Source organism: Triturus cristatus, chromosome 1_2 (assembly GCF_964204655.1).
Source record: "Triturus cristatus chromosome 1_2, aTriCri1.1, whole genome shotgun sequence".
In the NCBI taxonomy this organism is placed as follows: domain Eukaryota; kingdom Metazoa; phylum Chordata; class Amphibia; order Caudata; family Salamandridae; genus Triturus; species Triturus cristatus.
This window is the reverse complement of record NC_140580.1, coordinates 339,675,254-339,688,946: the sequence shown is the minus strand read 5'-3', so window position 1 is coordinate 339,688,946 and position 13,693 is coordinate 339,675,254. Positions and strand designations below refer to the sequence as shown.

At 42.6% G+C, this 13,693-nt stretch overlaps 1 protein-coding gene across 9 annotated transcripts in view; it reads right to left on the bottom strand.

Annotated features, from left to right (window-relative positions):
* The window catches only part of PHC2 (polyhomeotic homolog 2), a 556,042-nt gene that overhangs the window by 86,519 nt on the left and 455,830 nt on the right, over positions 1–13,693 (bottom strand). For all 9 annotated transcript variants that reach the window (XM_085603959.1, XM_085603955.1, XM_085603952.1 and 6 more), the window contains one exon: positions 1,887–2,086. In XM_085603959.1, coding sequence (XP_085460085.1) covers positions 1,887–2,086 — 200 coding nt within the window. The remainder of the gene's footprint in view (positions 1–1,886; positions 2,087–13,693) is intronic.

Here is a 13,693-nt window from a genome sequence, read left to right as displayed (position 1 = left end):
TTGTGAATTATCTCAGAGAACGATGGTGAGCGTAGTCCGCCGTGCAGGTGCAGCCTGTAAAGGGATGAGGTGAGAGTGTATAACTTAATCAGTCAGTTGCCTGAGCAGCAGTAAAGATGCACCTATTGGCAACCTAAATTAATGACAACTAGCAGTAGAGTGAAAACACTGGGGTGTATTTAGGGCAGCAATAAGGCTCGCTCTGCTGCAAACTGGAGATATAGGCAGATATTCTGGGACAAGAATGTGGCAGTAAGCACCATTTTGGCCTAATCTCCATTTTGGAGGATGGCTGTGATCTTTGTCAGGGTCCTCCAACATTTAACACTATCTTTTTTGTATTGACTCGCGATGTGTAACCAAGCACTTATGTTTAAAGCTTTAATTGCTCATACCACCGATGTTTGTAGTGTGGGGGGTGTCAACTTTCCAAAGGGAGAGGAAGGAAAGCAAAATAAATAGATAAACTCCCCTCAGCCACACGCAGTGATCAAAATGTTGATTCACTGAGATGGGTCAGGAAAGTCATAGAAAAAGCAGGACAACAAAGCAAAACTGACGTGCTGTTAAAGTAGAAAGGAGAGGACCCAGTAGAGACTAAGCGGAGTATCTAGTGCATTGTCTCGAGGTCGTCACACAGACCAGATACAGGATGGGGGGAAACTGCAGCAGCTATGTGTAGTTAGAAATCAGTATCCGGAGCCGGCAGCAATTTGGAAAAGGAAGACAAGTATCAAAGGAAACAGTTTGAGGGGAGGCCTGCAAGGGAAGAGCTGAAACAAGAGGACCCTGGGAGGTATGCTGGAATGTATACAGTGTGGGCAGCAGTGAGCAGTCTGGTTACTTAAGGTGCTCCATGTACAGCTGTGAGAAGAAGTAGGGGCAAGTCAGGCAGTAGGTGACAGTCTATCCTCTGCTATTTTCCCCTAGATGTAAATGAGCAATTCTGCCTGCATGCATGCATGCATGCAGAGAAGTCAGAATTGTGTACTCAGTTTAAAATGTTTTTGCAAAGCTTACAATTCAAGACCACACTCCTGAGACCATCTATATGTCCAAGACTAGCAAAAAGCATTTATAAAACTTCTCATGTTGCACCCTGAAGCTAGCTTTGTAGAATTCTATATAAATCTACTGGTTGCTTAACTGTGGGGGTTACGAAGGGGAGGGGGGGGGGGGGTATTGACATTAATGTATCCAGATTTAACAGTCCATTGCACAGACTAAATGAGGAGCTATGTCTTCACATTTGCCTAGAAATATACTGTTAAAGGCACAATTTTTGGATTTACTTATTCAACAGCAATGTAAAAGAAAGTGTGAACATAAGATACTTACAATACAAACGGAACAAAACTAGAGAGTTTGGCTACTGAGTAAATTTGAACACAACAAGATACCGTCGTCCTACTAAAAAATACAGAACTTAGATGAGCAGAAAGAATTACAATTTAGCAAAGAAAACTGCATGGCTCTCTTTAATTGCAATTGAGAGTTGTACCAATGCTTTTCTGTGCATGATAGGAGTAGGAGGACAAATCAACCATAGCATAAAGAAAGTGTGAAACACATCACAATGGCAGTGAAAAGGAGAACAGCTTGAAATAACAGCATGTATGATTGGATAAAGCTATTAGTCGCAGTATGCCAAAAAATAGATAGTACTAAGAGGAGTTTTCTATCCTGTTCACAAAAAACAAGTTTGGATGCTCATGAAACCTTTCCTATTTGGGCCATTCACAAAAAAAGACTGTCTGTGCTGTTAAAGTTATTTAGAATTTAGTCAGCCTACCTTGCTTTTTTCACTTACAGCTAAAAATATTCTTACGGGTTACAAATAGGTTTATGAAACACAAATGGAAAATAAGAAATGAAAAACTTCCTACCGGAAAGGGCTCTGCACCCTCTTGGATCACAAAACCTTCGATGACATGCGTCAGGATTTGGGGTTTCACAATGGCCTGGGGTGGTTTGTTCTCACCGTTCTGGGGGGTAGTGCCAGCAACGGTCGAGGAGGAATTTCCGTTTCCTGATGTCATTCCGGTGCTGTTGAGGTTATGTGCATGAACAACTTCTCTGGCCACCTCTGTAGTAAGGAAGAATAAATGTAAGACATGAGCAATGACTATAAGACAGGAGTCAGGTGCAAAACAAGACAAACCACATTAGAAGCAATCTAAAGACAATGCCATTCCATTGATGAAGAGAAAGCAGAAGATGGACCATAGTACTGGGAAGGAAATGACTGCAAGGGAAAAACAAAACAAAGTAAGCAGGAAAGCACATGAGAGTAGCACTACTGTACAAACTAGAAAAAAAAGAATGACAGAGTACAAGTATTACAATAGCCAGAAAGATAATAGAGTAGTAGAGTGAAAGAGTACAAGATGTAGCAGAGTAGTAAGAGTTTGATAGCACGAAAGGAGACCTAAACATTCAATGGTAAACCAACATTTCCTGGAAGGCCGGTAGAGCTCTGCGGGCCTTCCAGAGGCACTGGTCTGTTGAGAGCTCCCCATTACCTGCAAGCTACTTTACTTTAGCAGCTAGTGAGAAAAAGAGCAAGTGACTGAGTACCAGCTAAAAACATAATGTCCTAGATTGAAAGAAGATGAGCTTAAAAACAGCGAGTAAATGTGAGCCACAAATAGAAAGCAGACTATAGGAATGATTCACAAAGATTTTTCTAGGAGCAAATTGCACCTACTCACACAAAAAAAGGTTTGTGAATAGGCCCCTCAAAGCTTCAGAGCAGTGGAGAAACATTTTTAATAACGTTCAAGCTGTGGTGTCCAATGTTACTTATTACCACTGAGCTCTACACCAAATACGGGACTATGTTGCTGTACACAACGGTCCACAATTTTGTTAATTTTGCAATACACGTATTGGAACACTATCGGTTAACTATTCGAGTTTTGTGTAAATATGTCCTTTTATGTTCATATAGTAATAGCAAAAGCGGTTGTGATAATACATTTTTGGTTTCTAAATGAATTTAACAAACGCACACTCTCTCACATTGCCAGTTCAAAGTTATCTTCCTGAAAATTAGAGTTCTACTGCTCATTCCCCTTGGGTGAAGATAACAAGAATTCGGATACCACAAAAAAACAAACCGAACCCCAATACTGGTGAACCTTCACTGGTCATGACCAATCACATGACAAATAGTCTATTAAGAAGGCCATGAGAGTTCGTAAATAATGTTTGAAAAGACATGGCAACAGCATTGGAAGCCATAGCTCCACATCTAAACAGCAGACCAAACATTCAGGGACAGAGAGTCTGACAAATTGTGGCAACAACTAGGTATCAAGAGCAGACCTAGATCAGATATTAAAAGGACTATGACAGACACAATCTCAGTAACCTAGCACCCTAACTCGTCAGCTATATGTAGTCAAGTACAATGCTTGCTCATCACCAAAATGGTAACAAAACAAGTACACAACCCCGGCAACCCCACTGATATAAAGCTGCCAAACAAATGGCTAGTGTAACAAAATTGCTGGAGAATACCAAGAACAGTAATATTTGCTGAGAACAGATGCAATGCTCTGGAGGACGGTGTACCTCCGCTGGAGGTGCCACTGTGGCATATATTGATAGAGCCACTGAGTGAGGACTGTTGAGAGGAGTGATGAAGATGGTAACCTCCAAGCACAGAGCTCTTAAGATGGCTGCAACCTGATGGGTGAGAGGGTAGACAACCTGAAAGCAAGCGGCAATGACTTCATTGAAACACTCAATTGCAGCAGTCATTCCTCGTCAGTCACCATGTTCTATGAGCATAAATGCATCCAAACGTGCACAAGTACACATCATGATCGAGCAACCATTTTTTCCCTCCAAAGTTACAATTCAAAGACTGTGGATGCTCTGGGCAGTTTAAATTATAAAAAATGATAACGATGCACAAAATTGTGTTATTAGAAACGGGAGCTGATGTGGGTCACCAACACAGAGCACGAGAAGGGTGATGTCCTGAAGGGGGAAGCAGTACACAGAGGAGAGCAAGAGTCGAGGGCTCACAGACAAGAAAAAAAAGGTTGTTCTGGGAACATAAGCAGTGGACATACTATTGCCACCCAACCAAAACATGATAAAGAAGAAATGCTCCAGGGATCGCACAAACAAAGAATAGGGAGGAAAGCCACTGAATGAGAAAAAGACAGACAAGAAAGCCATCCAAGAAGGGGCTGACACAAAGCCCATTGTATACATCTATTTTGTATCTTGAAAAACTAACATTGTAACTGAAATAAAGGCAGCATTAAAATAGATGCTCTTTCTATGAGATCTTCTGCCCATAACTTAAGAAACCATTGACAACAATATTTAACTCCTTTACGAATTCATTGGGCTTGACCACTACAATGGAGGAGGCACATATATCCTTGATACTGAAGTGCGAGAAGAAAGCAGAGAAGTGTCCCACATCAGGGGTGGGGAATTTGTATCTCCCGACGCCCAAGACATCTAGATTTCTCACAAGGGCAAGAAGTTGCAATGTCTATTTTGTCCCAAGGACAAGTAGACAAAGACTTACTTTAATCCGATACACAGCGGAGAAACAGTGCTGGTCAAGGCCAGTCAATAAGTCTGAATGAAGCACATGCCACTACGTGCTGAAGTGTAGTGGCCTGTGATTGCACTGATGGCATGAAGTACAGCCACGACTGGCTTTGGATGAGAGGGGGGCTTAGCTCGACCCACTGGTACACCTTTTCTTTCTGTCAGTGGCTCCTAGTCAGGGCTGGGCTTTGAGCAGTTTATTGGCAGTGAAAGTTATTAGCAGTGAAAGGGCCTGTGCAAAAGCTGGGGCCTGCGCTTTCATTTCCATGAAGCAGAAGACCAACATGTTGGAATGGAGCTCGTAGTTGCAGCTCCGTGTGGTACACCCAAAACATTGCCAGGTAACAGGCATTTTACTTTCTCCTCGAGGCTCTTGTGCGGCTTTCGGGCCCTCCCTTCTTACTTTCATTCAGTTCGAGCATGAGGCGAAGATCGCGCTTCTGCAGCTCCAGAACACCTACAGCACTGATGTGCAAGAGGCTGGTTTATCTGCTTCTAGGCCCCTGCTCGGACTTGAACCCTTTCATTCCTGTCTTTTATTCTTTGTTCCACCCTTGGGCCTCATATGGCCCCAAGATCCCTAGTCACCCTCGCCTCCTGGGCCTACAGTAAAGTGCCCTGGTTTCCCTTCCCATGCAGCTCGAGCCCCTCCCTTCATTCATGCACCCTATGTCTCACCCGGTGCCTGTACCTGCCCTTTTTACGGCCTCTCAGACAGCCCTGGCCCGCTTCCCTTGGCTTCTCATGTCTTATCTTATCAAGGGCTTACATTAAAGCTCCTTACTTTACCCATGGGACTTTCGCTTTCATATAGGCCTCTGGCCTACCCCCACTTCTGTCCTTTCACTGGGCCCCTCATGCCTCAGGTTTATTTGGTGGGCGCGGTGCTGCTTACCAGCTCGTTCTTCCTAGACAGCCAGGTGCTCTGCATTTGTATCTTCACAGGCACTAGAAATGAGAAGAGGGGAAAAGAAGCCCCCCCCCCCCCCCAGTGTGCTTTTGTAGACAGGTTTGTGATGGTATGCAGGGCACAAATCCTAGAGAAAATCGCTGGTGGACTAATTAACATAAGCGATGCACAGAGACATCAAATGAAGTGAGGTCACAGCAAGTAATGTTACAATCTTGTGCGATGCTTTAAAAATGTATAATTTTGCACAAAAAATGTTTATATTGTTAGGCTGTCAGCTCTCCGATATGGTACCCTGATTGTATAAGTGCTTTACATAAACAACAAATATAATTATGCAGTGAAATGCTGAACTAGGTTTTATATTCGTTTTACTTCTTTTAAATCATTTGTCTTCCCAACCACAAAGGGGTACGCAAAGTGACATTTTTAAAAAACCCTTCTAAGTTACAGTCAAAAAGTGCAGTTTTTAGTGAGTACATAGAAGGTGTTTCATGTATATTTTGTACAGAGCAAATGGTTAGGTGCTCTGTTTCGATCATGCTGTAATTCGTAACACCATAAAACTGCAAAACACCACAGTCCCAACATTGTTAAGAAATGAATGTCTCAGTGGTGGACATCATGGGCTCCTCTAGAGGAGAAGGAAGATGTTGTCTAGTGACACAAAAATACAGTGAGCCACATTCTATGTAAACACAAGGGCATATTGCCAGTGGAAACAGTCATGAAAATGCTAGGTAAGTGCATGGGAGTTCATACAGTTGTAAAAGAGACATACTTGAGCTTCCTTCTGCCTTGGGCAAAAGACAACGGTGTCTCCTCTGATTAGTGAGGGGACTCAGTCCACCCTTTTCCACCGCGACTTGTGCTGTGATGTGTGTACGAAAGACACTCAATGTAAATCTTAACTTCAATCACCTGATGTTACCAAAGCCTTGTCTTTGACCTGAGGGAATTTATATGCTTTTCTGTGCACTGCCAAGCATGACTTTAAGGAAACATGGAGAGCTAAATGGAGGGTGATCTCTTCAAGTGCCAGGGCACAAGACTATATCTGCAATAAGATAGGTGACTGGAGGCCTACAAAGGGGCTATTGCAGGGTCAGCTCAGTTCTCATTGAATAAGAACGTACGTCAAACTCACCCACTAAGCAACCATGAGTTTCCCAATATGCTGCACCTTTATCTAATTAACAGCAATAATTAAGCATTGAAAACTCTTCATCACCGCTGAAAAAACTATTAAAGTTTTGGTTAAACCCAGGGCTCCTGTGCGGTTTAGCAATATACACTTGTTTTAGGTAGTGTTTAGTAATGGGTTAACCTTAACCCAAGTACCACCAACTTTAGTAGATTAAGAAACGTAGGACCAAGTAAATAAAACACTTGCTCCGGGTCACACAATGAGGTAACTGAAAGTGAGTCAAGGTTGGAGGTTCAGTGCCCTCGTTTGGCCGATTATATTTGAGCCACATTTCCTCAAGAGCTAGGTGAATTGTGTGCTGGTACTAGGCAAAATATGGAATGGTTACCTACAATGTCCTGGCAGAGGTGACTAGTTAGAGGAGCTACTATGGGTAGACAGTGCGTGTGTGTACATGCAATGTATACAAATAGGCACCTTAACAATTGACACGGGACAGCGAAAGATGTTGAGACCGTAGGATAAACTGGTCTAAAGAAATCCTCCTCCTACTGTTTCGGATGGATAGATTGATGGAGCTTCCCGCTCCTTGACTTCAATAGGATGTATTGTTTTCAGGGTCCAAATGTTTGCAGATCCCCATGTGTCTGTCCTTTGTGTTATATTCGTTTTCTCATCCGGAGCATCGAATTCTCTACAACAGCTACACCACCTTGCAATTGGGTTGAACGTTAGTTACATCAAAGCACATTGCTGAGACTTTTGCCACAAGTCAGTCAGTAAGACAGGTTTTTTTCTACTGGAAAGAAATCACATGCAGAGCAAGTGAATACATGGAGAAGGTACCGCTGGAAGCTACTAAAGCCAGGAACAGCTAACAGTGCAAACTTCTCAGGAGAGATAGTAAAACAATGTGAAAGTGCACTGATGCTATGTTCTTTACGGCAGAATTCACAAACGTACCCACTGTAGAAACACTCCTTCTTAATTAAGACAGTAACCAGCTCAAGCCACCTCTAAAACCCTTCCCTACGTTTTGCTACTGTGAAATTTTAGGTATCATTTATGTGAAGCATAATTTATTAAAATGCGTGGATGCATGCTAGTTTTTCCCAAAAATATTCATAATAGAAAATCAGTGTAACCAGTTTCAACAAGATTATGGGAAACATGAAAATAAGCAAGCACTGGCAACGCCAATAGGTCTGACTTGGTGGTCAACATTTTGGTTTAGTCAATGCGTGTCTTGTTTTGACATGGTTTATGTAAAACTTTTTTGTTGCTGGAGCTACTGGGTCCTAACCATTACAACAACTATTGGAAAAGCAGTTTTTGGTCTAAAAGCACACATTGCCACAGTATTTCCTAGCACTGAACAAAACTACTATGTGTTTCCGATATGCTGCTTATAAAAGAGCAGAAGGCCGTCACTCACGGTGAAGCCAGTCGATGGATAGAATTTTCATAAAAGCAAAAGGTCTTGCTTAACACCAGACCTAATTAGGACCCAATTCTTAAAGAAAGTCATGAAAGTGCACCCATGGTATATTTTCTTGCATTAGTGCAGATTTATGGCTTTCATGTATTCACATGAAGGCCATGAAATCTTACTTTGTGAACTGCATTTTAGCACTACCAAATATGAATGCACAGTTTTTCTCCTGCAAAAATCTGTTGAGCGTTTACTAGTTCACTTCTCCTCCAGCCACATTTTTCCCAGCCCAGGAAGAGATGTTCCTTCTGCCATTGTCAGTAGTAAATTTCTAACCTTTGTCAGTGTGGGAAAAGATTAGAGAAGAGAAGAGCTGGTGAAAACCACTAACACATGCATGTTAGTAGGTTTGCACAGACTCAAAAAGGCATTTTAACCTTGGAATCATTGCTTACCACTACCTCTAGCCCCAGTATGTAGATCTGCAGAAAGGTGGCAATATAAGGAAATTGCTAGTATTCAAACCCTTTTATAGTATCAACCCTGGTATAATCAGAGAGGCTATTATCAGAGATCTGATAAAATGAGATTGCTGCCATTATTTGTCACTGCACTACATGGCACCAAAGGGGCAAGTAGATTTTGTTACAGGGCAAGTAGATTTATGAAGCTACCAGTCCCATGGACAAGTAGATATTTTATTAAATTCCACACCCCTGCACATATACGCTGATTGCCCTGCTAAATATGGATGCCAAGATTTTAGGGAAATCCTGTCCAACAGGACAGAATCTGAGCTAACCCCTATCAAGTGTTGTTAATTAATATCGGGCACAGAGCACCGTTGCGGGAGACGTATAGCCCACCAGGTAGAGTAGGTGGCTAGAAGGAAACTATCAGTTCTACTGTTTTCCCTTGTTACGGAGAAAGCCTCCGATCAGGAGTTCCTAGAAGCAATTCTGAACAAAATAGGTTTGGGCGAAAAAATAAAGGGTTACATGAGAACCCGAGAGCAGTTATCATTGTGAATGGCCGGAAGTCCTTCGCTCTCTCTTTCCACTCTCAATCCTTTTATTTGTGCTGATAGTAGAGGCCCCTTACATTATAGATCAGAGAAAAACCAGATATCAATCTTTTCCTGGGGAAAGATCATAAGCTCTGCATGTTTGCAGACAATTTAATTCTATCCTCGATGGATCGAGAAATCTCACTCTAAGCTGTACTTGATGAGATTGACAAGTGTGAAAGAGTATCGGCTTTCCAGATTAACAGGCAAAAGTCAGCAAGAGTGCCCCTAAAAACCATTAGACAAAGGAGAACTGGGAACACAGAACGTTGAGCCTTATAATCATACACGGCAGTTACTATGGCCAACTAGATGGGTACATGAGAATGTGGAGCCTGTGGCAGAAGAGCTGCAGGCTAAATCATCCCCCCCCCCCCAAATATAAATTACTGGAAATCTTGTTAGGACTAACTAAAATAACAGTCTCACTGCCCAAAGGATCACAACAACCAGATACTGCTTGCAGGGCTAATAATGAGATTGCACTAGACTGCTGTGTAGTACCCAGTCATCCCACTGTTGTTCCATAAAGTCGCAAAACGGATAAAAACATGGACAGAGTTGGACATGACCACAACTCTTTGATAGTAATATCCGGTGTACATCTGACCCGATGCAAGAGATATATTGCATGGGTCTGGGCCAGTTTGTGACATATGAAGAATGGGTAAGGCTGGTAAGAGTAACACCTCAGGTAGAGCCAGATGAACATTTAAGCTCGGAAGAACTCCATGCACTGCTAGCACATGGAGAGGGAAGACATGCAATAACTGTACTTAACAATGCCATGCTAACAGCATTTCCCCCCTAACAAGAGTGAAGCAAAAGCACAATGGGAAGAAAAATGTAATAAAGATTTGTCTGATATAGAATAGACCAGGACAACAGAATACAGTGTCTGCAGAAATGCCTGTTTGAAAGTTACACAATTCACTTACTCACATTAACCATACCCTTCCAAGAGGAGTCTGGCTAAAATATAACAGGGAGCGACTGACTCTAGCCAGAGGTGTGACTGGCTTCTAACGTTTAAAATGGGACTTCCTGGTATGTATGTATGTATGTATGTATGTATGTGTGTATATATATATATATATATATATATATATATCTCATATCTATCTCGTCAAAGGCTAGAATTAGATTTGAAGCGTTTGCATTTCAATTATCGAAGTGAAAAACAGCCACGAAGTGGAAAGCGAGGGATGAGCCCAAAATTATAAAGATGGCTAGTGGAAATAAAAAGATGGTAGAGACTGAGAGGGCGGCTTTTAAGGCACAAATAAGTGGTACAAGGGAGGTGGTTTTAGATGCTAAGGGAAATTATATTACAATATCATTATAAACAAAACAAGATTAATAACCCCTCTATGGAGAAGTGCTCTCTCTTCTCCCACGTAAGTGCTGAGGGTGCCCTACTGTGGGACATACTTGTCCGGAGTATAAAGGGAGGTACTCCCGAGTGAGATGCATATGTTGCTTTTAGTTAATAAAATATAAGATTAGGTCGTTATCAGAGTTTGTTCATGCTGCCAATTTTTGCTTAAGGATACAGGACGCATTCATATTTTGGTGCAATAGGCTCCTGTCTTGTGTAACCACTGTAGTGTCAGATGGGTTGGAAACCCAATTCCTACATTTTGTATATGTGGCCCTGGAATCAGTAATTCTGAGACTGACTGCCCACAAGAGACTGCAACAAAGACTGCTGCTGATTAAACAATTCAAATTGGCTTCAAAATCGATCAGCTACTGGTTTTGAACTCAACTTGTAATGTAGAAACTGAAAGAGCCTACAGAACAAACAGGTCAGGCAGGAGACATCCGTATAATTCCTGGCTGTGTCGCATAAATGAGGTAAAATTAGCATGATACAAGACAGGGCACTAATTTCTAAGAAAATACCAGTGGTACCAAGGGACAGGAGGATTTTCTGTCCATACATATTGAAATGCAATAAAGCTGCCCGGCTCATACACCTTGGAATGGATGGCCAGGAAAACAGAGAGTGGTTGTTCATGGACTGAACTGTGGAGGGGTACCCCATATGGGACCTAACTTGGTTCAAGAAGTCAGATCACTCATGTAACCCGTACTTACTTAGTGCAGTGAAGACAGTGCTGAGTTATGCTACCAGGCTTTAGAAAAGGAGCTTTAACTAGGTCTCCCACTCCTTTAACGCAACAAAACATCCCTGAGCTCAGCCCTCGAAGCAAGGGGGATGTTGCCCGCACCATGACTAGGCTTCATTGTGCTAGGAGAATTCCCTATGATGAAGCATGCCACCTCTGATCGGTGAGGGAAACATTCCTTTAAAGGGACGCCCTCTTCTTAGTCAGCCTTTTTTGCCTTTTCTCTTTCTCTTGACAGACCCGAGGGCATGTGTGTATTTTGTGATTGTTAGTTGGGAGTTCGCCCTCGCTGGTCTTTAAATCTCCTCGGGCCCCCTCTTCTTTTGTTTCTACATATAACAGAGGAGGACTGGTCAGAGCTTTGGCCCTAAATTATACAGAAGAATTCCTCATGATGAGACATCTTAAAAGGCTTTACTTACCTCAATGGTACATAAGACCGGTGCACAAACATCATATCTTCTCTACAGTTTTCAAAATCTTTCAGGGGTGTCTCAAGGAGAGGGTACAATGATACACATGTAGTGGTTATGTTCAGTTACCCAAATGTTCTGGAAGGAAATACAAGAACAGTTAAGGGAATATTGGGGTTTCCCATTCCAGAAGGGCCAATACTCATCATACTGGGGCTTAAATCCAGGCATTTTGAAAAATTGGGTCATGAGGACCAAGTTGTGTCTACATTTACTGACCATCACTAAAATGTTAACTGCCTTACTGCGGAGTAAAAATGAACTACCTAGAACTGTTTGATGGTTCCATCAACTACGGCAGCTCCTGGCAATGGAAAAATAAAGCACGACTTGAAGCAAACAGAATGCTAGTATACCAAAGGCGGGAGTCCCTGATGAAGTACAATGGATAATACATTTGGCTCTCCCCAGTCCGAACGAAGTGCAACATTTAGACCCACGTTGACACCTGCATAAATTCCCAATTTCTTTCTTTTCATCTGTGTTCATAAATGATGTCCCCATTTGGGTGTGCATCGTCTGGGAAGATACTAAACCTCTACATCCTTGTTCTTAACTGTCTTGGACTAGTACCCTCTGGCGAGGATGGAAGGACATATATAGGCTAGTGCCGTTTTTCACATATTGATTTTACTTTTAGTTTTTATGTTACAGAAAAATTTGAATTATTCTGTAAATAAATTGCAATGAACAGCTGAGTGCATGCTGTGGGCACATCACAGATATCCATCTTAATCAGACCAGTGTAGAGATGGTGGGATAAGTTATTTCCCCTTGCACCCGTGGGTGACCGGATAAAGACTCCATAAAATGGCCTGAAAGCCACTACAAATAAGGTGAGCGTGTGATCGGCCAGCTTTGTGTCTTAACGGAGTCTGGCTAGTGAGAAAATATGTTTGGGTGCCAGTGCTTCAGGAAGCTAGTCTGGCGGGGGGTTGCAAAAAAATATATATAAAAATAAAATTAAAAAAATCAGCCGATCGCCATCCCCAAGGGTGCTTTTCCCCCTAGAGCATTCTACCTATGAAGGGCAGCCCTGCTGTCAGGAAAGCAGTCAAGTGTAGTATGAGAGTTCAAGATAGAGACATTTGGTTGAGTTGCTGCAGCGTGATTGGTTTCACAAAGCGCTGATGCGTGACCAACTGAGCTGAGCGGTTGCCAGAAGAGAAGAGTAAGCGAGCAAAATCTGATGGTGGCGTAATAGCGCTTCTAACCCCATTGTTGGCTCAGGGCACCTGGGAAGGGATGGACACAATGTGAAACAGTTGTCGGCTAGTTTAGCACCTTCATGGGCTGGAAGCCCAAACTCTTGAGGATGCCTCCCCATTTAAGGATGAGAGAGAAAGCAATCTTTTTGTAGTTGACTCACAGGCTCCCACAAAGTTTCCCCAGGATCTGGATCCTTACAAGGCAGAGAAAGGTAACCCTCTAGAAAAGATACTGCAACCAATGATAGAACAGCCTGGGCATCCCAGGATAACACAAAGCCAATAGCCTAGCCGGTTAGACCTCAGTCAAACAGCACCCGGTGAATGGTCATTATGGCTTCACTGACTGATCTTCATGCGTGATACACGTGAGCGTGTCATACTTTTCCGGAGGGCGTGCATGAACTTAATCCTCTTAAATGTATGTAGATTGTACCCACACTGGGATGCATACCTGCCTCCATACTTGTACATTCGTGTTAGACCTGGAATCCTTTGGCATGATTTCCCCGGTCTTTGTGCTTCTGACCTCCTGTTTTTGACTGAGCTGCTTTTTATTTTTGCTGGTTTTAGGACTCTGGGCACTTTACCACTGCCAACTAATAGCCCTGTAAACATGTCTCAGACCTGCCACTGCAGTGTCTGTGTGTGCAGTTTTTAACTGCCAATTCTACCTGGCAAATGCAACCACTTGCCAGGCCCAACCCTTCCCTTTTATTACATGCAAGTCATCCCTAAGGATGGCAA